Below are 21,792 nucleotides of genomic sequence, written 5' to 3'. Positions count from 1 at the left end.
CCCCCCCATGCCCCATTCCCCCCCGCCATTTTGTCTGTCGGAGGCCGGACGGAGCCGCGGGGCCGCGTTTCCGGGTGCGGCGGGAGGAGGCCGCGGGCGGCCGGTGAGAGCGGGGAGCGGCGGGGGGATCCTCGGGGGTGAACGTGAGGGGGGGGCCGGGCCCGCAGACACGATCGCACCGGGGCCCGGAGGGGAGGGGGGGGCTCCCACCGGTGGGAGCGGCTGCGCTGGAGCGGTGATGGCGGCGGCGGGGGGCTTCTGAGGGGATCCCCCCCCTCCCCGGTCCCGCTGCTCCCGGTTCCCCCGTTCTCTCCGCACCAGCCGGGCTCCGGCTCTGCGCTGCGCTCCTCCCGATGTCCGGTTGGGCCAGGGGGACGCGGGGCCCTCGGGGTCAGGGACCCAGCACCGGGATCCCCGCTCCGGTCCGGTCCGGTCCCTGCTGGCGTCCTGAGCAGAGCCGAGCGTGGAGCCCCGGTGGGCGGGCAGCGGGTGCCCCGGTGGAGGCCGGCGCCGGGCGCTGCTGCGGGTAAACACGGCCGCGACCTCCCGGCGCTCTCCACCCGCGGAAGCAGCGCTGCAGCCGGGCCAGGGGCAGCACCACGGCCCTCGGGACCGCGGGCGTGCTGCGGGTTCGCTTCGGAGCCCTCCAGAGCGCTGGTTGTAAGCGAAGGAAGTGAGGAGCTGGTTGTTTGCCGGGGCTCCTCTGGGATGGAGGCAGAGCTCTGGCTTGCCCCCTTTGCCCCTGCAAGGACTCAGCAGAATTGATGCTGCTCAGCCCTGTCTGAGTGCCCGCTTGCAGAGCTGCCTCCTGCCCGTCCCAGCTCCCTGTTTGTGGGGTTCCCTGCGTGCCTCGGTGCACTCGGTTGGGATGTGCCTGGGTTCAGGCTGTGGGGGACATGTGCTGCACAGGGGTGAGCCCAGCCGAGGGGTTGTATCCATGTGCGTGGAGAAGTGGTCCCTCCTCGGGGTCTGCTCCTCTTGGGGTGATGCTGGTTTTGGGGGTTGCCCCATCACAGCGAGCCCAGAGCTGGGGGAGACCAGGGTTGGTTTGGGGCACTCTCAACCCACTTATTTAACAAGCACTGCTCAGAGACTGATTTTTGGGGTGTGGGGGGGTTAACCTCGAATCCCCATGGCTCTTAACCACGGCTCTGCTCCATTTACCCCCTTGCTCGGTCTCCCCTCTGACCTTCTTGCACTTGGGCAGCATTTGGGGGTGGGATGCAGAGGGAGGAGACGCCGGCTGCCTCCTGACCCTCAGCTGATGGACGTGCGGCTCTGAAGGCCTCATGACTGCCCTGCTCCGGGTTATCCCATCCCCACCATCCAGGCGGAAAGTGGTGCTTGGGAAGGCAGCGAGGAGCCGGTGCAGCAGCGTCCTCAGGCCAGGTGGAGGCAGAGGTTTTGCATGGAAGTCATTGCAGCGAACCGCAGCCTGCGTGCGCCGCGCCGAGCCTTGGAGCGCTGCCGCCATCCCACATCGGCCTCGGTTTACCTTTGGCAGACTTGGCTGCGGGCAGCATCCGCCCGGGTAGCTCCGGCCTGGCCTGATCCCTGCTGTGCAGCGGCTGCCAGAGGGGAGCTGAGCTGGGCTCGGGGTGCCCATGAGGTGTGAATCCACCCGGCTCCAGCTCCGCCGTGCTCTGCGGGGCAGCGCTGCCTGGTGAGCGTGTCTTCTGCTTCTCACAGCCTGCCTTCCTTCGCTCCTGCCTGCCTCAGCCTCAGCGGATCCAGTGCATCCTGGCCCTGAGGGGTTTCGGCACTGCTGAGCCCCCCCCGGAGCCGTCCCGTCTCCCACCGCGCTCCCTCTCACAGCCATGCTTTGCTGCTGGAATGCAAAGGCAGAGCGTGTTTTCCCATGGCTGCTCCGGGGCCGGGAGCACAGACCCCTCTTTGTGCCGTGAGGGCTGAGGGAGGGCTTTGGCTTCATCCTGCTGCGACCAAACAGGAGCCAGTGCCATCCCGAGCCTGGGGAGTGCCTGGACAGAGGGGACCGGTGCCACCTTTACCAGGGGTTTGGGTCTGTTTGGGAGAGCTTTTGCCACTAAAAGTAGGCCTGCACCATGTGAGGCTGCAAAGCCTTTGGCTGCTGTGGCTGCAAGGTGCTAGACCCTGTCTCCAGTATCTCTGTGCACGGTGCCACGCTGCTGCTCTGGCATCCTCTGCTCTTGCTGAGCGAGGTGAGGCATTGCCGGCCCCCTGCCCCAGCACCGAGGTGATGGGGGCATGTTCCAGGTCAGGGCTTGCTTCCCGCTTTGCTTCCCTTCAAAGTGCTGTTGTCGAGGCGCCCTGGTCCTTGTCTGACCTACTTACTTACATCTGGCTGCTTGGAAGGGAGGCAGATTTGCTCTGCCAAAGAAGTAGCTTTGTGTTGGGAAGCAAAGGTAGGAGGAGGGAGCGGGGGGGGGAAGTGCCCTCGTAGCAAGGGGCTGAGCGTGTTGGGTTTCTCCTGCTGCCTTTGCCAGGGCAGCTCTGGCACGAGCACAGCTCGGGGCCTGCTCCTTGCTCTGATGTTATGAGCTTGAGTGAAGAATTGAAGAGTCTTTGCAGAGCTGAACCGGCTCCTTCAACACCAGTCCTGGGAACCCAAACCTGCTGGGGGGTCTCCTGCAGCGCAGAGGCCGTGGTCCTGAGGCTCGGGTGCTTCTCTGCTTCCTTTGGCTCATCCCTGCTCCCTTTCCTTCCTCTGGCGTCTCCCACATGCAGTACCATAACCGTAGGGATCCGTGCTGCTTGGCAGGACTGGCTGCACCGGCCGGGGCAGAGGCAGCTCTGGAGGGGCCCTCAAAGGGAAAGGGAAGATGCTGCAGGCAGTTATGGAGGCTTGCAGGGAGCTTCCCTTTCCCGATGGGAGCAGGCTGGGGGGGTGTGGATGCAGCTCACAGCATGGCTCCTGGGTAGTCTGGGCCATGGGGGGTCCTGAGCATCGTGCTGGGATTCAGCTGCTGCTGCACTCCAGTGTCCTTGCCAGGACAAGGTGATGGGCACCTTCCTGCGGGGCTGGTGGTGTTTCCTTCCCTTAAACCTGGGCTGGAGCCTGGTCCGGGGGTGCCGGTGACACTGCCTGGCGTTGGGGAGGACACGGTTGCATCCTCAGGGACCCTGTTGCTGCGGCTGTGTCTGTCACACCCCGTCCTGGGTCACATCCCGGAGCAATCCCTGCTCTCCCTCTGTAAATCCGCAGCGTGTTCTTGGCACCCACTGCCCCGGAGAGCAGCTGAGAGAGGCTCCCAGAGCTCCGGGTCCCCATGGCACGGGCACAGGCGCTTCCTTCGTGCTCTCCCACCTCCCGCTGCCGCAGTGAGGGACGGTGGGGCCGGGCCCTCGGCACCTTCAGCAAGGCTCCGCTGGCTCTGAGCCCCGTTTGTGAGGCTTCTGCAGCTTTAGGGTCTTGCACAAACACCAAGCATATCCATCTGGCCCAAAATAACACTCGAGTGCTGGGGATTCGACAGCAGCTTGTAAATGTTCTCTTTATGACTCCAGGTACAGACCTGCTTAGAGGAAGGATGTGTTTCTTTAGCCAGTTAAGTGGTTTAGAAGCAGTCAGTGATGGGTTTCTGAGTGGCTGCTTCCTTTCTGCGAGGCCTTTGTGGTGACTTTATCCTGCGGTGGGGACTGCGCCCTTCCAGCAGGCACCTCCCAGTGACTTGCACTCTGCCTCTGTTCCTCACCCTGTGTATTCTGGATCGGGAATTGGTGCATCCCTGCTTGGCCTTTGCCTAGGAAAACCCTGGGAACACTTGGCCGGGGGCTGTGGAACAGCAGGAGACCTCGCGCCCGGCTCTGCTCGTCTCCTTCAGGGCTGCTGCCCGCAGCCGGGCACGGAGCAGCTCTTGCAAAAGAGGCAGCAGCACAGGAGGGCGGTGAGGAGGCAGAGCCTGGCAAAGGGGACCAGAGCTGGAGGTCTCCATCCTCAGCCTCCCCCAGGGACCCCTCAAGCAGAGGAAGAGGGAGGGAGCATCATAGATGCCTTGTAGGGGATGGGAGAGACCCCACTGAGGGTCCTGCAGGCTCCTGGCTGGGGCGGGGGGGGACTAACCCAGCCCTGGGCACTGCCCTGCAGAGCAAAGGGTGTGGGGGCACAGCGAGGTCTCAGGGGTGTTTAAGCCGAGTGTTGAAACCCAGGCAGAGGCTGGTACAGGGGTTTAAGCTGGAGTCGGGCCTGCGGTACCTTAAAGGCACAGCTTTTCTGCTGGGGACAGCAACCTCCAGGCATGTGGTGTAGTGGCTTTTCAGCAGGTTTGTTCATGGTTTTAACCAAGCTCCCTGTGTCGGGGCAGACCACGGGGGTTGGTTTGGTAGCGCAGCCTTCAGCGCCGTGCCATCCACTTCGTGTGCTCTGTGTGGCTTTGTGCTGTCCCTGGCTCAGACCTGCTGCGGCAGTGACAGCATCAGCTCGGGGTGGCAGGCTGGAGCTGGAGCCGGAGCCTGCCTGCTGCTCCCCTGTGAGGCTGCTGCTGCCATGGAGCATCTGGTGCTGCTTCCCAGATAACTTTGTGCACTGTCGGGTTCCAGAGCTGCGGGTTTGCTCGGTGCCCTTGCTCTTCGTTGGTAGCGTGTGAACCACTTTCAAAGGCTCTTGGAGGCTGCTGGAGCTTTTCTTTGCTTCCCATCCTGCTTGCGGCAGCCTGAAGCCACCAACGTTCTTCTTGCTCCTCAAGGAGCTCCCAGCTCCGTTGGCTCCATCCAGCGCCGTTCCCTCTAAACGCACAGAGGATGCTGGAACCTGCGCTGAGGGGCAGTTGATAAGAAGTCACTTTAATCTGAGCTCTCCACTAACAGCACCAGGCCCGGGAGCTGCTTTCCAGGCAGTGCATTGTTCTGTGCGAGGCGTGGGCCCTGCAGCACGTTATTCCCAGCCGTGGGTCACGGCGCAGCCGTCGGGAAGTCCTCGTGTCTCCTGCCGCTTCCTCCCGCTGGAACATTTGGAGGTGTCCGTCGGAGAGCAGTGGTTCCGAGCCGTTCCTGCCCGCTCCCTTCGGTGCCACCCTCTCCCTCCCCAGTTTCCTTTCCCTCCTCGCCTGGCACATGGAATGGGGAGAGGCAGGGAACTCTCTGGGCTCTCCTGGGATGGGCTTTTCCTGCCCTTTGCTGCAGCCGAACGTCAGGCCGCAATTCCTTGCTCCTGATTAAAGGTTTCCTCTGGCAAGCGAGCCGAGCTGGGTGGAAAGCTGCTAAAGGCCAGCCCGACCCTGGGGGTCCCGTGGCCGGGCTGGGGAAGCCGTGGCTGCGGAACTGAGCCCGGGGGGCATCCGGAACCGTTGTGTTGTAGGGGGGGGGGTTGTTAAAAACGCATTGTCAGTGCCCGTGGATTGTGAATAATTGAGAGCGAACGTCTGAGTCCCGCGGGGCTGCCGGCTGTCTGTGTGTCTGCACGCAGAGATGCACCAGCTCTTTGAGGCGCTCCAAATGGAGATGGCAGCTCGCGCTCTCAGCGCACGCCGATATGATTTTGAAAGCCTGAATGACCTCAAATCCTGCGCTGCTGTCGTTCAGGATAAATTATTTATGGCGCATCCTCGGTGCTGCCGGAGCCCCCGCTCCTCGGGAGCGGGCAGAAATGTCAGCCTTTGGAGGACAGGCTCTCAATTGGGAAGGGCAGCGCTCAGGGTAACTGAGGCTTGGGATGGGAAGAGGTGGAAGATAAAGGCGCCCTGCGAGGCGGGAGAGGGAGGGAGGGTGTTTCAGAGGTCCAGCCTTGGAAGTCATCCCCAAACCGGTGCAGCTGCATTCTGCAGTCGACATCAGAGGGCTGGAAATTCCTCTTGATCTGCAGTTCAAAGCCGCTGCCTCCCTGAGGACCAAGCTTCATCTCGCGTTTGCAAATGCGGGCTCGCTGCGGCGTAGCTGTGAAATACAAATCTGCCACAGCACCCAAATCCCTCTGAAAGGCGAGGGAACGGCGGCTGAAGGTCACTGCTGCCTGGGCTGCTACAACGGCAAAGCCCCCCGAGGGGCGAGCAGGAGCCGGGGCTGCTTCGCTTGCTGTGCTGGAAGAGACATTTCATCTCCTTTCAGCAAATGAGGACTTGAAAAACGTGGCCTGTAGTCTTGTCCTGGCCAGCTCTGGCTAATGCAGCTCGTTTCTGGGAGAGGGGGGGCTGCTGAATGGGGTTTAACAGTGTTCTGAAGCCAGGGTTGTCAGGGCACACGCGGCGGTGGTGGTGGTGAGGGTCCAGCGTGGCTGCTGAGCAGCAGCTCTCTGCAGGGTCACCTCGTTTCGGTGAGCTCCCTGCCCTCCAAAGGGCTGTTCATGCGTTCTCTTCCCCGGGGTTCCTCACAGCTTCCTTGGCTTTGTGCTTTCGTTGTCCAGGGGAAGCCGAGGTGCAAACCTACCCCAGGCTGCGCTCCCCTGTGCTCTCATCTCACGGGGGTCTCTCCTGCCCTGCTTCAGGTCTTTCAAAGCACTTTCCCTGCGAGCACAGGGAGCTCTCAGCGGCTCAGCTCTGGCGGGGTGAAAGGATCCCTGGTAACGAAGAACAAAGGAGAAGGCACGCGGAGAAGGCGGCTGTCGGAGCAGCATTGTTTCAAAGGGCATGGTTTCCGTCAGGCATACGCCAGCCCATGGAGGGGTGGTGAGCAGTGCTGGGAGAGCTCCCCTTGGTGTTTTGTTCCTGGAGGATTTAGCTGTGCCTCCCTAATCTTTATCAGCTGTGTCTGTCCTCATGGCCATTGAAGGTTTCGGCTTTATTTTAAAGGCACTGCAGCCTTCCCACCCGGAGGGCTCGGCGTTTCCCATGGGATGAAACAAGCGGCAGCCGCCGTGTGCTGTGTCCGGTGCCTCTTGAGCTGGGTTTCTCAATGTGACCTTTGCTGTTAATCCACAACCTGAACGGGGCCGTGTGCTGAAACGGAATGACCCCTTTCTCAGGAATTCAGTGTCTCCTCAAGCTGCTTGAGCTTCGAGTCTTCTTTCCCCTCCTCTTGCTCTTCTAGGTCAGAGCCTTTATCTGAACGCGGGTTTCGGTGCAGCGCTGGTTTTGAAGGGCATGGTAGCTATGGGGAGGTCATGACTCATGGTTTCTTTGTAGAAATACCCCTCTCCTCCCCGGCTCTGCTTACAGGAGTAATGTCACGTTGGGATTGTCCCCTGACGCAGGGCTTACGTGGGGGGGACCCGAGCAGCGCGCTTCCCTTGCAGCCATGACTTGTGTTCTGGCGGCTGACGTCCCGCTCTCCGTCTGCCCGTGTCCCTGGCACGGGAGTGGTAAAGGAGCTCCGGTGACCCCAAGCGCCATCGAGGTGCGGAGCCTGTGAGTAACCAGCGGGAGCGTTAACGGGTTGGTGGTGAGGAGGAGGTGTTTGTGTTCCCGTGGGTCGGGAGCAGAGGTGACAAGCGGCAGGGCTGGCACCAATCCTGTGCTGGCTCAGGCCTGTGACACATGAGACCCAGGCAGGAGTCTCTCATTACCTGGCACGTTTCTCAGCTCTCTCGCTGATAATTACCTCCTGCTGCTGGTGTTCCAAAGAGGCCGGGGCTCTCCTGCCCATCCTGTGCCCCCGCCGTCACGCTCCGTCCTGGCAGCAGCTTGCGCCGGCCCGGCCCTTCCATCCTGCTGCGGGGTGGGAAGCGGCACGGGGGAAAAGCATTCCTGTTGCAACACGTCCCGGCAGTGCCAGACGAGCACGTTGTGAGCCGGCTCTGATCCTGCTTTGGTGGGAAAGGTGCAGGCTGAATGGGTTTGCCGGGCTTGGTTCCAGCCTGCGGAGTGTCCCGGCTTGGTGGGGCTGAAGGAGGAGTTGATGGACATGTGCGAGGCTTCAGGCTCGGTCTGGAGCAAAGCAGCACCCCACGTGTCGGGGGGGGGCGTGTTTCCAAGAGGCAGGAATGAGCTGGCTTCCCCGGTGAGGTGGACAAGGACTTACTGAGTCATGGCAGGTTCGTTCCCAGCTCTGCAGAGGTGTGGCTGGTGCCATCAGAGAGCACGAGATCCCAGGTGACTTAGGAAAGGCTGGGAGCTAGAGGGAGGAATGTCTTCCCAACAACGGTGTCTGCACTTGGGGAGCTTCTCACTTGGAAGAAGAGCTGCTTTTCATGAGAAGGCAGTTGAGTTCTTTATCCCCCTGAACCGCAGAGAGCTGCTGGGTCACTCCAGGGCAGCCGCTGGCACCGCGGCGATGCTGCTGCTCCCCTTCTCCTGTTCTCACACCTCTGCCGTGCCAGGGAGTGGGAATGTGTGACACGTGAGGATGGACCTGCTCTTCCTCTGGCCTCCGTGTGCCGTGCCTTCAGCAAACTGTAGTTTCTCTGGTAGAAGGTGAGTCTCAGAAGGGTTTTTAATACCTGATAGAAACCATTTTAGAGGTTGTGGACACCTTGGTTTTGGTGCCTGTCTCCTAAAGAAGCTTTCACTGTCATGTTGGATGTGTCTGTCGCATGCCCTGGAGGTCATGGATGGGAAGTTGGAAGCCTCAGGTGTGAAACTTCCCTGTTCTCACCTTGTGCTGGTATTGTGGTCCACTTCAGTGGTTAGGGAGCAGGTTTTCCTATGGGAAGGACATCGTTGGTGCTGAAAGGGGCATTTATCCCCTGCCTCTGTCTGCCCCCGAGCACCTGAAACTCCTGGAGTGCCGAGTGAGGCCTCCAGTCACCACATTCCTATTCCCTGAGCCGGTGCTGCTGGGACAGCCCTACCTGTGCGCTGCTGTCAGAGCCACGAGCTTGCCAGGGGCCCATCCTGTGATCTCTGGGTGATTCAGGCTCATCCTGTCCCTGCTTCCTCTGTGCTCAGTCTCCGGTGCTGACCAGAGCTGCCGGGCTCCGTGGAGCCCCACTGGTGAAGCACTGTGCGGACGGGGATCCATCCTGGGTGAGCCATGGCGTGGGACAGGGTGGTTTTGGCCTCGTGATGAGCTGGATTGAAACGTAATCAGGTTGATGTGAGGAAAGGTGGTTTCATTGCCTGCTCGGGCAGCTTCGAGGGGTGCTTCGGAGCTGTGTAAATGGAGCGGGGTGCAGGCAGCCTTTGGGGTGTTGGGTGATCCGGTGGCTGGTTTAGTGGCGCTGGTGACAGCAGAGACTTTGGGCTCCTTTCACACTTCCACGTGTGGCTGCAGGTAAAGGAGCTGGATTCATGGTGCAGGATGGGCTCAGCCGGGTTCTCTCTGCTGAGCAAGGCGGTCGTGAGGGAAATGTGCTGGGCTCTGTGCTGGGGTGGGGTCCCTGCTCATTTGGGGCAGGGAATGGTGCTGGCTCCCACCTCCAGGCTGTTGGGAGAGAACAGCCCCAGGCTCTGCCCCGCAGCACAGGGCAGGAGCACACTGGCCTGGGGCCGTGTTTCTTTGCTCTCTGGCTTTCCCTTCCAGTCCCTGACCGCTTCCTCCATTCCCACAGGCATGAGTGACCAGGCTTGTCCCCACCTCTGAGCCACCGGAGCGGGGCCACGATGCCGATCCCGCCGCCGCCGCCGCCCGGGCCCCCGCCGCCTCCCACCTTCAGCCAGGTAAGAGCTGCTCTTGCTGCCCGTGACCTGAGCCCTCACCTCCACACGGTGCTGCTTGCCAGGGCCCGTTGTGTTGTTTCTGGACCTCCTCAAGTCCAGCCTGTGAGAGCTTCAGGTGGTCCCTGGGCAGCAGAGTCTGTACATGGAGGGGGCTGCACGTGGCTGTACTTTTGCATTAGTGTCTTCTGCTCCTTGGTGCCTCAATGGGGAGAGCTGGGGATCTTCCACGTGGCTGTGGCTGAGCTGTGCTTTGGGTCTAGGTAGGATGGGGTCTCAACCTTGCCCCATAGAAGAGCGGCATAGCCTGGGGCGACCCTATTGCTCCATGTGGAGAAGGATGTTTGCTGGCAGGGGCTGGGGAGGTGGAGTGGGGCTGTGCCTGCTCTGTGGGTCGGGGTGTCCATGCACGCAGGCCAGCTGCTGAGCTGCTGCTTGTCCGCAGGCGAACACAGAGCCACCGAAACTGAGCCGAGAGGAGCAGCGGGGCCGCGGGGCCCTCCTGCAGGACATCTGCAAAGGGACCAAGCTAAAGAAGGTGACACAAATCAATGACCGGAGCGCACCCATCCTAGAGAGTGAGTCCTGTCGCCGGGGGGCTCTCAGCCCTGCGCCGGCTGCTGCTGTGTCCTTCAGGACAGCTTCCGAGCTCTCACCCATCTGGTTTCCAGAGCCTTCATGCTGCTGGAGGAGCTAATACCAGGCTTAACCTCTCTGCCTCTCTCCTTTCAGAGCCCAAGGGCAGTGCTGGCGGTGGCTGCAGCTACAGCTCCAGCTCAGCTGCCATCCAGCCAAAGGGCGGCCTCTTCCAAGGCGGCGTTCCCAAGCTGAGACCCGTGGGAGCGAAGGACAGCTCAGGTAATGGCCTCCTGCTCGTGGTTTGTGTGTGGTTCCCTGGGGAGGTCCCGGAGCAGGAGGGGGGTTGAGGATTTGGCTGTGCTTCCCTGGGGATTTCAGCTGTTTAGCGGCAGTTCAACACCCCATGAGTGGCCGCGGGCGAGCTGCACGCTCCGTGCCGCGGCGACCCACGGCACAGACCTCCTTGGAGGGCCCTGGTGTTGTGTGTGCTGCACAGCGCTTTCTCTCTGCTATTTTCTGTGGCATCCTGCCTCCCAGCAAGGCAGAGAGCGCATAGCAGTGGTGAGAGGGGAGTCGTGTGTGGCTGAGCCTGGTGCCAGCTCCCTGCCTGTGCCAGACAGCGTTCCGCACGGGCTCGCTGCCCCGCAGCGCCGCACGTCGCCTCTCACTCCCTCCCTCCCTCTGCTCTCCTACCCCACAGACAGCTCGGGTAAGCAAACCCTGCAAGTCCCCGGCTCCAGAGCAGCCGCCCCCAGGCCCCCGGTGCCGGCCAGCAACAGCCGACCTCAAGATGATGCCGACAACAGCCGGGGCTCGCCGCCGGAGCTGCCGCGCACGCAGAGGCCGTCGCTGCCGGACCTGTCCCGGCCCAACGCTGCCGGCAGCACCGGCATGAAGCACAGCTCGTCTGCCCCCCCGCCCCCCCCACCGGGCCGCCGTGCTGCTGCCCCCCCGGCGCCCCCCCCAGCGCACAGCGCCAAGGTCTCGCCCTACAACCGGGAGAAGCCGCTGCCGCCCACCCCGGGACAGCGCCTGCCCGCCAGCAGGGACGGGCCCCCGGCCCCACCGCCCATCAAACCGCCCCCCTCCCCCGTCAGCATCCGGACTGGGGCAGGGGCTCAGGGCCAGTCCCTCGCCCCCCCCCCCCCCCTTATCGACAGCCCCCCAGTGTCCCCAATGGCCCTTCCAGCCCCATCAACGAATCCGCCCCGGAGCTGCCGCAGAGACACAACTCCTTGCACAGGAAGGCGCCGGGCCCTTTGCGGGGTCTGGCACCGCTGCCACCCGCTTCAGCCTCCCCATCTCTCCAGAGCAGTCGCCCCCCTCCTCCAGCCAGAGACCCCCCCAGCCGGGGAGCAGGTAAGAACCATTTGCTCTGCTGGACCAGGCTGCTTTGGTGCCTGGGAGCAGGCGGGGTGGGTCCTGCCCATGGGGTGTTTGGTGGCTGGTAGGAGATGAGCGAGCTCCAGGGTGCAGTGAGGCTTCTCCTCGGTGTAGGGGTTGAGCCAGGGGCAGTAGCTTCTCTGTCGGGTTTAATCCGTGTCCCTGGTCCTGTCCTGTTTATCCGGCTCCTTTCAGGCCTGATGCTGCTGGTGGGTTGTGGCTATGCAGCTCCTGCCTGTGAGATTGGTGCATCCTCCTGGGGTGGGAGGTGAGGACATGGTGGAGCAGGAGCCATGTACACTGTGACTGCTCCCCTGAGCTTCCTAAATGTCACTGGCTTGGTGACAGAAAGCTGTGGCAGAGGAGGGAGAAGCCTTTCCCATGGTGGTGCAGCTGGACACTGCCCCATGGCCCTTGGGAGCTGTCCTGGGCTCTCTGGGGCTGGGAGCAGCGATGGCTTCATCCCGGTGCCCCCCCCTCCCCGCCATATGCTCTTGGGCTCCGTGTCCAGACCACAGCTCCCGCCTGGTCCCCTGCCAAAGCTGCTCTGTCCTTCCGGCCCTGCCAGAATCCCTCCTCTGAGCTACAGCTGGGGATCTGCTCCCTCAGTCTGCCTGGAATTAGCCTAATGAGGGGCATGAGCTGCCACTGCATCCGTGGGAGGCTGGGCAGGAGCAAGAGGTGGGTCAGAGCGGCTGTGGGTGCTGTCACCACCTCGATGGCAGTGGGGATGTGGTTTCCCAGCCCTGGCAGGCACCATCTTGCCTCCACGTGGAGTTGCCTCAAAGCCTTGTGTGTTCGGGCTCCTTGGATCTCCTCTGTGCAGGGGCTGTAGCAGCCGAGCCGAGGGGCACAGGCTCTGGCCCCTATCCTGCTGACTGCAGGAATGTAGATGTGAGCAAGCAGGAAATCTCCTCCGGGAGCGTGTGGGAGCATCCCTGGCCGGCTGCGCTGGCCGCTGGCGTGGTCTGGCTCAGCAGCCGGCCTGGAAAGCTTCCTCGGAGGATGTCCTTGGCCCTGCTGCCAGAGGGGAGGGTTTGCCCTGGGGATGCCGAGCCTTGGCAGGCTGCGGTGGCCGCGCCGGCGCTGACCCAGCTCTCATTGCAGCTCCGCCGCCCCCTCCGCCGCTGCTGCGCAATGGGGGGCGTGATGCCCCCCCACCTCCGCCCCCCTACAGACTGCACGGCTCCACCGAGCCCCCCAGCAGGGGGAAGCCGCCGCCACCCCCCACGAGGACACCGGCGGGGCCCCCCCCGCCGCCGCCACCGGTGCGCAACGGGCACCGGGACTCCATCGCCACCGTCAGAGCATTCCTGGGTGAGTGGGACCCCGGTGGGGCTGAGCTGGGGAGGGGGGGAACCCTTTGATGCCCATCCAGAGCCGCTCACCCTGACCTGCTCCTTGTTCCCCTTTCTCTGCAGATGACTTTGAATCCAAATATTCCTTTCATCCCGTTGAAGACTTCCCAGCCCCAGAAGAATATAAGTACTTCCAGAGAATCTACCCCAGCAAAACAAACAGAGGTAAGGGAGGAGGAGGAGGAGGAGGTGTCCCACCGTCCCTGCCTCCCCTCCTGCATGCTCCAGGGTGGCGGGAGGTGACAGCAGAGCAGCTATGGCCAGCGCTGTCCTGTTTGTCCCTGCTCAGGGTGGATCATGCAGGGGCTGGCGTGAGCCTTTCTGAGCCCCAGGCTCCTGGTCCGTGTCCTCTGTGCCCTGGGACCTGAGCCCCAAAGGCAGCCTGCACCCCCTTCTGCTTGCTGAGTCTGCACAGAGAAATGCTGCAGGGCTCAATCCTGCCTGTGCTGAGCACCTTAAGTGCTGGAGTGGCTCCAGAAGGAGCCCAGCAGCTGGTCCTGCTGCCAAACCGATGCTGGGCAGGGATTTGGGGGTGAAGAACCTCCCCCGTTTCACACCCCAGGATGGGCCCAGCGCTGCCAGCACAGCGCAGCGTGCCCTTGGTGCGCCTCTGCTGCACGTCAGCCCTGCGGATCCCGCAGGAGACTCCGGGGAGAACGGGATGCTCGTCTATTTTTAGAGCAATGAATGTTTAATGTGGATTTGAAGAGCCCGGAGCTCTCCGTGCGTGCTGCAGCGGCTGGTGCCAGGCGCAAATCCCAGCTTCTGGATCTCCGCATGGATTGGGGAGGGAGGGGAGGAGGAGGCAGCTGGTGTGGGGATGTGGAGGAGGGAATGGAAGTGGCTTGGATCCTGCTCTGGGAGCACCGGGACGGAGACCCTGACCCAGGGCTGGCACGTGGGGAGGTGGCACACGGGGATATGGCAGATTGCATGGGGCAGGCTCTGGTTTCATTGAGCTTTTCTTGTCCTTCAGCTACACGTGGGGCTCCCCCTCTGCCCCCCATCCCCAGGTGAAAGCGAGCTGCACACACGGATTGATCCTGAGCAGACACACGGAGACCTCCTTCCCCTTCCTCCGCTGGACCCTCCCCACCTCCCTGCATGAGAAACTCCCAGCGTCTGGTTCTCCCAGGACCAGCAGCTTCCGCCAGCCCAGCTGCCTCCATCCTCATCTATGCATCTCCCCCGGGACCAACGGGACCTTTCCTCCTCCCTCCTCGCAGATCCCGGGTTCCTGGTAATCCCGCTGCAGCTCGGGAGCCAGACACAAGGACTTGGGGCAGAGCCTGTCGGGACCAGGGGTATCTCAGTGCCCGATTCCCTGGGGCAGAGCAAGGGCTTGGAGAGGAGCTGGAATAGGGCAGGAGCTGGAAGTGCTGCGGGATCACCGGCAGAGCGAGGGGCAGCCGGGATGTTGGGATGGAGCTTCCTTATCCCGGCACAGCCGATTGCTGTTTTGCACAGGAGCCAGTGGAGGAGCAGGGGGTGAGTGGGAACCCCCCGGAACCCCTTCCCACAGCGCTGGGGTTGGATGGGGTGAGGAGGCACCTGGCTTTTAACGCTGAATTCCCGAACTGGAGCATTTTAACGGGAAAACACTAATTATCCATGGAGCAAACTGGGGCTGCTGTTATTGGGGGGGGGGTGTTTGTTCTCTTAGGTGGCGGGGGGACCCGTGCCTGGGGTGGGGGGGCTCCAGCTGACGTTTTGCCTTACCCCTGTCCCTACTGTTGGTACCTTGCTGGTTTCTCTGGCATTCCTCACTGTGCTGGGGGGGGGGGGGGGCTGGATATTAACTGTAGTTACTGATCTCTTTTGTACTACCAGAGGCGGGGGGGGGGGCATTGCGGGTGTACTAACCCCTCCCCTCTAACTGTCCTGTGCTTCCTTTGGGGTTTCTATGGAGGTGGAGCGAGGCGGGGTGAGGGGCTGCGCTGGAGGACGAGCCCCCCTTCCCTCCCTCTGTAAATAAGGGTTCAATACAAAGGTTCTCCCCCAGCGCTGGCAGCCCCCCCCCTCCCCAGCAGGGGCTGGGTTAAGAGGGGACAGAATTAACCCCAAGGAGCTGGAAATGGCATTTAAATAAAAGTTATAAAGAAATGTGGCTGCTTGGGAGCACTGGGGGGTGGGTGTGTGTCCCCAAGGCCCCCTCCACTCTTTGGGGTTGGGGGGCAGGGATGTGGTGCTGGGAATGGTGGAGCCACTGGGACTATTGGGAAGGCAGGACTGGGTCAGTGAGAGCAGAGGGAAGCAGGACTGGGGACACTGGAACCATCGGGAAGCAGAACTGGGGTCACTGGAACCATCGGGAAGCAGGACTGGGGACACTGGAACCATCGGGAAGCAGAACTGGGGACACTGGAAGCACTGGGAAGCAGAACTGGGGTCACTGGAACCACTGGGAAGCAGAACTGGGGACACTGGAACCACTGGGAAGCAGAACTGGGGCCACTGGAACCACTAGGAAGCAGAACTGGGGTCACTGGAACCATCGGGAAGCAGAACTGGGGACACTGGAAGCACTGGGAAGCAGGACTGGGGTCACTGGAAGCCCTGGGAAGCAGGACTGGGGTCACTGGAACCACTGGGAAGCAGGACTGGGGACACTGGAACCACTGGGAAGCAGAACTGGGGACACTGGAACCACTGGGAAGCAGAACTGGGGCCACTGGAACCATCGGGAAGCAGAACTGGGGACACTGGAACCATCGGGAAGCAGAACTGGGGACACTGGAACCATCGGGAAGCAGAACTGGGGACACTGGAACCATCGGGAAGCAGAACTGGGGACACTGGAAGCATCGGGAAGCAGAACTGGGGACACTGGAAGCATCGGGAAGCAGGACTGGGGTCACTGGAAGCCCTGGGAAGCAGGACTGGGGACACTGGAAGCACTGGGAAGCAGGACTGGGGTCACTGGAGCCATCGGGAAGCAGAACTGGGGTCACTGGAGCCATCGGGAAGCAGAACTGGGGTCACTGGTGGTCGGTTCGGCGGGCGCTGGGACCCAGCCCGAGCAGACTACGCCTCCCAGCATGCTCCGCGCGCCGCGCGTGCCCCCCTTGTGACCGGTATCCCCGCTCCGCCCGCAGGCCCGCGCCATGGCCAGCACCCGCAGCGCGCAGCTCCAGGGCACCATCGGCTTCCCCCGCAGGAGGAGCGCCCGCCGCATCGCCACCCCCACGGCCAAGAGCGGCTCCGGTTCCCCCGGCCTGAGGCTCTCCCCCGTGGCCGCGGATCCCGGCCCGGACACGCGCTCGGCCCGGACGGAAGCGCTGCCTCTGAGCCCCCGCAAGCGCCTGGGTGAGGGTTGTGGGGGGGGGCTCATCCTCTTTCTGAGCTGCTGTGGGGCCGGGCTATGGGGCAGGCGGGGGGTCCGGCTCTGCCCTGTCCCTGGTGCAGCCGCGGTTGTGGCCTCCCCTGGTTTCAGGAGGAAACGCTGCTTCCGGGGGGCTGGGAAGGGCTGAAGCACGAAGCCTCCCCCCCATGGAGGGCGGCCCCGTGTCACCAATGGCCTCTCGCTCAGGCCCATGTGCTCACCCCCTCTATTGACCCATCGCAGGTGATGACAACCTCTGCAACGTGCCCCGTGCCCTGCCCTGCTCCCCAGCCAAGCGCAGCAAGGAGAACCAGGGCCGCCGCTTGCTCTTCGGGGACCCCCCGGCCTCCCCCGAGAAGCCCAACAGCCCAGGACCGTCCCCACGGCGCGGGGGGCAGGAGACCCCCCGGAGCTCGGGGCCAGCTCGCACCCGGCTCTTCAGGCAGGAAGGTGAGCGGGATCAGGGAGCGGGATGGGGGTCAGGGTCCTGGCAGCACCCCGTTACCCCCCGCCCTGAATTCTCCCTATTGCTGGCACAGGCACCAGTTACCAGCAGGCAAAGCGGGTGCTGCATTCGGCTGTGCCCGACCGCCTCCACGCCAGGGAGAAGGAGATGGGTGTCATTCGGCAATTCCTGCGGGATCACGTCTGCGGCCGCCGGCCCGGCAGCCTCTACATCTCCGGAGCCCCTGGCACAGGGAAAACGGCCTGTCTGAGCCGTGTCCTGCTCGACTGCAAGGTGCGGGGGGTCCCGGCAGCAGATGAGGGGTGCGATGAGCTCCCCTAGGGGTGCTGGTGGAGCAGGTTGGCAGGGAAGGACCGCTATGGGTGAGGGGAGCGGGCAGCGGGTTGTGGCTGGTGTTAACGCTCCCATTCCCGGCAGGACGAGCTCGCTGGGAGCAAAACCATTGTCCTGAACTGCATGGCCCTGCGCAGTCCCTCCTGCGTCTTCCCCTCCCTGGCGCAGCCCCTGGGTCTGCCCGCGGCCACCGGCCGGGAGGGTCTGCGGAGCCTGGAGAAGCGCCTGACGGCCCCAGGACCCATGGTGTGAGTTCCCTGCATGGGGGTGGCATGGGGACACCCCAAGGGGGGGGACCCCAGGGGCAGCTTTCCCTGCTCAGGGAGCTGTGACCAGGGCAGAGCTGGGGCTCATGTGGGTTCCTCCATCGCAGTTTGCTGGTGCTGGATGAGCTGGACCAGCTGGAGAGCAAGGGGCAGGATGTGCTCTACACCCTCTTCGAGTGGCCCTGGCTGCCCAGCTCCAGGCTCGTGCTTGTTGGTGAGTGCACAGCACCGTGATGCTGCCCACCCCGGCGACCACCTGCCCTGGTTTTGGGGGGGGCTGAAGGGGGTTTGCCTTTGCCACCTGCTCCCTCCTCACCTCCCTGCGCTGTGCCCACAGGGATGGCCAATGCGCTGGACCTGACGGATCGCAGCCTGGCCAGGCTCGGTGCCCACGGCAGCCCCCAGCTGCTGCACTTCCCACCCTACACCAGGGAGCAGCTCACCAGCATCCTGCAGGAGCGGCTGGGGCAGGTGGGGCCGTGGGGCTGGACACACTGGAGGGGGGCTCACCCATGCAGGCAGCAGCGCTGATGGTACCTGGTGCTCTCGTAGGTGGCTGGTGACCCTGTGCTGGACGCTGCCGCGCTCCAGTTCTGTGCCCGAAAGGTCTCTGCGGTCTCTGGTGATGCTCGCAAGGCTCTGGATGTCTGCAGGTCAGTGCTGGACCCATAACCCAGCTGGGGTGACCCCTGTGAGCCCCACATTAGGGGGGCGGTGCTGGATGCTCAGGGCTGTCTCTCCTCAGGCGTGCTGTGGAGATGGTGGAGCTGGAGGTGCGGAGCCAGACGCTGCTCAAGCCGCTGCCTGGTGGTGAGTGGCTGCTGCTGGACACAACGATGGAGCCAAAACCCTGGGAGGGGGGCACCTCAATGGGGGTCCAGGGTCTCTTTTGGGGCTGCCACTCGCCTCCCCCTGAGGTCCCTTTCTTTGTCCCACAGGAGACTCCCCGGCACCCCCCGTCCCCAAGCGCGTGGGGCTCCTGCACGTCTCCCGTGTGATCTCGGAGGTGTTTGGGGACCGCCTGGCACCGGGGGGCCGGGGCACCCTGGACTCCTTCCCCCTGCAGCAGAAGGTGCTGCTCTGCTCCCTGCTGCTGCTCACCCGGCACCTGCGCATGCAGGAGGTGACGCTGGGGAAGGTGAGTGGTGGTGGTGGTGGTGGGAGCCTCCCTGGGCTGGATGCAGGGAGCAGGTTTGTGTCCCTGGGATCTCCGTTGGATGCAGCAGCCCATGGGTAACTCCTGCTCTGTCTGCTCCAGCTCCATGACACCTACAGCCAGGTCTGCCGGCGGCAGCAGCTCCCCGCTGTGGATCAGGCTGAGTGTCTGTCCCTTGTCACCCTCCTGGAGTCCCGCGGCATCCTCGAGATGAAGAAGGCCAAAGAGGCTCGGCTGGCCAAGGTACCGGGGGTCTGGCAGTGGGGCAGGGGTCTGGTAGCAGGGCACTGGGGCACTGAGCACCTCTCATCTCTCGCCCAGGTCTCCCTGAAGCTGGACCAAGCAGCCGTGGAACACACGCTGCAGGACGCGGTGCTGGTGGGCAGCATCCTGGCCCAGGGCCTGCAGTAGCCTCCCTATGGCCGCGGGTGGGATTCTGGTGCCGGTGGGGTTTGGCTGGGTCATGGCAGGAGCAGGGAGATGGCTCCTGGAGGCCTCAGCCCTCGTGTGCCCAGCCCTGCCTCGCTCTGGGGTGATTTTATTAATATTATTAATGTTATTATCGTCATTATTTGAGGGGCACGAGGGGTCCCGGTGCTGCTCCCTGCTTTGAGCTATGGCCATGGTGGCTCCTGGCTCATTCGGAGCCTTCTGGGGCTCCTGGCTAGGGGAACATTGGTCCTTCAGAGCAGGGAGGGGTGCAGGGATGGAGGTGGGGGATGACAGCAGGGCCCCCTCTATCTGCTGCTGTTAATAAAGTCATGTTCTGCTTCAGTGCTGGCTCCTGCTTCTGCGTCCCCCATTCCCCTCCTGCCCCTAAGGCTGTGGGGCCCAGCCCAGTCCTCCCCCAGCCCCTTTCCTCTGAGCTGCAGCCCCCCCCCCCCCCCCAGCTCCTGGCCCCAGCTCCTCTGCTTGTGTTAAATAATAGAAGCTTTGACCTAATTTTGCAGCTCCCCCGGCTGGGGGGGGGCACCCAGGGAGGGGATGAGGCTGCGTCAGTGTCCCACATCCAGCCCTCGCACCCCACCTCTGCCCATCCCACCCAGCACCCCTCGCTGCCCCCATGCTGCCGGGGGCCGGGGTCCCCCCACTGTGCCTCGGTTTCCTTTGTCCCCATGGTGTGGCCCTGGTGTGTGCCGGGCCTGTCCTGATGCTGTCCCCATGGGGTGCAGGGTGTGGGGACATCACTTGTGTCCCAGTGCTGCAGCGGAGCCCAGGGGGGGTGCAGGAGGCCAATACTGAGCTGGGTGTCCTGGTGCAGCCCCCTTTTCCCACCCCCCCTGTTTGGGCACTGCCTTTCTCTGCTGTGCCAGGGGACACTGGGGACAGGGCAGGCCCTGGGCACAGGGACTTGCAGCGTGGGGAGCACTGGGGAAACTGAGGTGGTGCCGGGGGCAGGCGGTGGCCCCAGCCAGGCCCTGAGCACGGCTTAGCCCATTGCTGCCACGGGGCTATTTATAACAGAGCTGCTGGGAAGCAGCACGGGGGGGGGACGTGGGTTCAGCCCAGGCTGTGTCCCCTGTCCCTCACCAGGCCTCACATGTGGGGGACCCAGGCCCTGCCACCCATCCATGGGGCTGAGCTGGTACCAGCATCCCCATGGGCAGAACTGGGGCTGCCAGGGGGGTTCCCTGCTCCCCCTCACCCCCAGCAGCTGCATCCTACCCTGTGCCCATGATGCAGCCCCATGGCACAGGATGGCATGGGCCGGAAGGGAGCGGCTGGCAGCGTGTGTGACCACAATGACGTGTTGGTGACACGGGTGGGCACCGCGGTGCCCCTGCTCCCCGCATCCCCCCTGTGCCCACCACGGTGCTGGGTGAGGTGCTGGGTACAGGCAGGGCACGGTGGGTACCAGCCCCGCTGCCATGAGCATCCCATGGTGAGGCTGGAGGGTGCTGGTGCTGCCTTCAGGGTGCCCTGGGTGGGGACAAGGAGAGCGGGGTGCCACAGGGACGTGGCCCCATGGCGTGGGAACGCGGCTCCGGGGCCGTGCCAGCCCTGGCTCCGCTCTCTGCTGCAGTGCGTGAAAAATCAATAGTGCACACGGATGGGGTGAGCTGCGCGGTGCCGGAGCCGCTCAGCACCGCGCCGTGAGGGGCCGGCAGCACCACGGCAAGACCATTGCAGTGTGGGGACACCTCTGCTTGCCTGGGACCCCCCCCGGCCCCACAGCATCATGGGGATGCTGAGGGGCCAGCCGGGCTCCGTGCCCCCCCCAACTCCGGCACATGTGTGCCCACGTCCCCCTGCTCCCGCACACACGTGCTGTGCCCTCTGCGTGCGTGTCCGGCCGCATGTGCTCAGCGGGGACCTGGTGTCCCCTCGGCGGTGTCCCCGGTGCCCCGGCCATCGCTGTCCTCCCTTGCACTCTCCTTACATAAGCAGCCACGTGTCGGGCACGGCCGCCTCCCGCTGCGGCGTCACCGCCGGCACCCAGATTCCATCTGACAGCCCCGTTCCGCTCGGCTGCGCTCCTGTGGGTACCGGGACCGGGGATGTGGGGCAGGACCCCACATGACCCCGCTGTGATGGCACCGGGGGAGCGCTGCGGGGACACCGGGGACGCGGCCCTGTGCCCATGGCGCCTCTTGTCTGTGCGCCGGCACCCACGTCCTCCCGCTGGGCCTCGGCACCCCGACGCCATGGGACAGGCTGGGGCTGGGAGCTGCGGGCAGGCAGGATGCGGGCAACGGGGGGATCAGCCCCACAGTGGGGTGCTTTGGAGTCCTTGGTGCCCGGTGGGCCCTGGAGGGGGCGGCGGGGTGGCCTCTGCGCACATCTGGCAGTGATTTGGCGCATTCCTCTGGGCTGAGCACATGCCGGCGCTTGGGCCTCGCCGCAGCGGCAGCACCACCATGTTGGGGAGGGGGCCAGCGGCCGTGCCGGGCTGTGGGTGCCCAGACCTCGCTGCCCCCAGTGAGCCCGGGGGTCCCACCTCGCCCTGCCTTGAATAGAGGGGAAACTGAGGCACAGGAGTGCTGCTCTGGGTGGCCCCAGGGACCCAGTGGGAGCCAGCCTGGGGCATGAGGCTGGGCCAGGGCTGCCTCAGGCTGCAGCTCTCCTTTTTTCTTTCCCTTTTCACAGCAAAGTTGCCTTAATCCCCTGTGTGTCCTCAGTGGGATGCAGGTGGGCGACCTGGTGAGAATGTGAGGGACACAGAGGTGCCGGAGCTGTCACCCTGGTAGGGATGAGGGAATCAGGAATGCAGCAGCACAACCTGTGTCCATATCCCTGTCCTCGGGGTCAGTGGCTTTGTTGGGGGGCAGGCAGGAATGCCTCCTTCACCCCCTTGACTTCAGCCCATGGAGGAGGACCATGCCCTGCCCCTCTGAGCGTGGGGACATCTTGTGTATCCCCCATCCCGCTTGACCGTCCCCCCCAGTCCCCCATGCCCTGGGTGGTCCCTTCGCCCCCATCCTGTATCCCCTGCATCCTTTTACGAGACAAGGAGAAGGAAAAGGCGCAACGAGCTTTATGACGCGC

General features: G+C 63.7%; 2 protein-coding genes across 2 annotated transcripts; both read left to right on the top strand.

The window, feature by feature from the left end:
* The first annotated feature begins 23 nt into the window (after positions 1-23).
* WIPF2 (WAS/WASL interacting protein family member 2) lies at positions 24-14,458 on the top strand. Its single transcript, XM_057399042.1, is given in 9 exon segments — positions 24-103; positions 9,338-9,446; positions 9,889-10,021; positions 10,176-10,301; positions 10,723-11,154; positions 11,157-11,381; positions 12,513-12,722; positions 12,827-12,928; positions 13,740-14,458. Coding segments are annotated over 8 exon segments (1,326 nt in total). The 5' UTR covers positions 24-103; positions 9,338-9,389; the 3' UTR covers positions 13,781-14,458.
* A 1,389-nt stretch (positions 14,459-15,847) lies between these two features.
* Positions 15,848-18,822, top strand: CDC6 (cell division cycle 6). Its single transcript, XM_057399041.1, has 11 exons — positions 15,848-16,069; positions 16,329-16,535; positions 16,625-16,824; positions 16,969-17,132; positions 17,258-17,364; positions 17,488-17,621; positions 17,703-17,803; positions 17,896-17,960; positions 18,089-18,288; positions 18,409-18,549; positions 18,628-18,822. The coding sequence occupies exons 1-11, from the start codon at positions 15,868-15,870 to the stop codon at positions 18,715-18,717; spliced, it is 1,611 nt and encodes a 536-aa protein (XP_057255024.1). The 5' UTR covers positions 15,848-15,867; the 3' UTR covers positions 18,718-18,822.
* The last annotated feature ends 2,970 nt before the right edge of the window (positions 18,823-21,792 follow it).

Source organism: Pezoporus wallicus, unplaced genomic scaffold (assembly GCF_028554395.1).
Source record: "Pezoporus wallicus isolate ANWC-B61680 ecotype Strahan unplaced genomic scaffold, APGP_CSIRO_Pwel_v1 contig_11612, whole genome shotgun sequence".
Taxonomy (NCBI): domain Eukaryota; kingdom Metazoa; phylum Chordata; class Aves; order Psittaciformes; family Psittacidae; genus Pezoporus; species Pezoporus wallicus.
Note: the sequence above shows the minus strand (reverse complement) of the source record. Positions and strands in the feature narration are given on the sequence as shown.

What these genes read in the sequence shown, in the direction of transcription:
- CDC6 (XM_057399041.1), top strand. Translation starts at nt 15,868, where the DNA reads ATGGCCAGCACCCGCAGCGCGCAGCTCCAGGGCACCATCGGCTTCCCC. An exon ending in AGGAGGTGACGCTGGGGAAG is followed by an intron (nt 18,289 to 18,408) that starts GTGAGTGGTGGT and finishes TGTCTGCTCCAG; the next exon opens with CTCCATGACACCTACAGCCA. An exon ending in AAGAGGCTCGGCTGGCCAAG is followed by an intron (nt 18,550 to 18,627) that starts GTACCGGGGGTC and finishes TCTCTCGCCCAG; the next exon opens with GTCTCCCTGAAGCTGGACCA.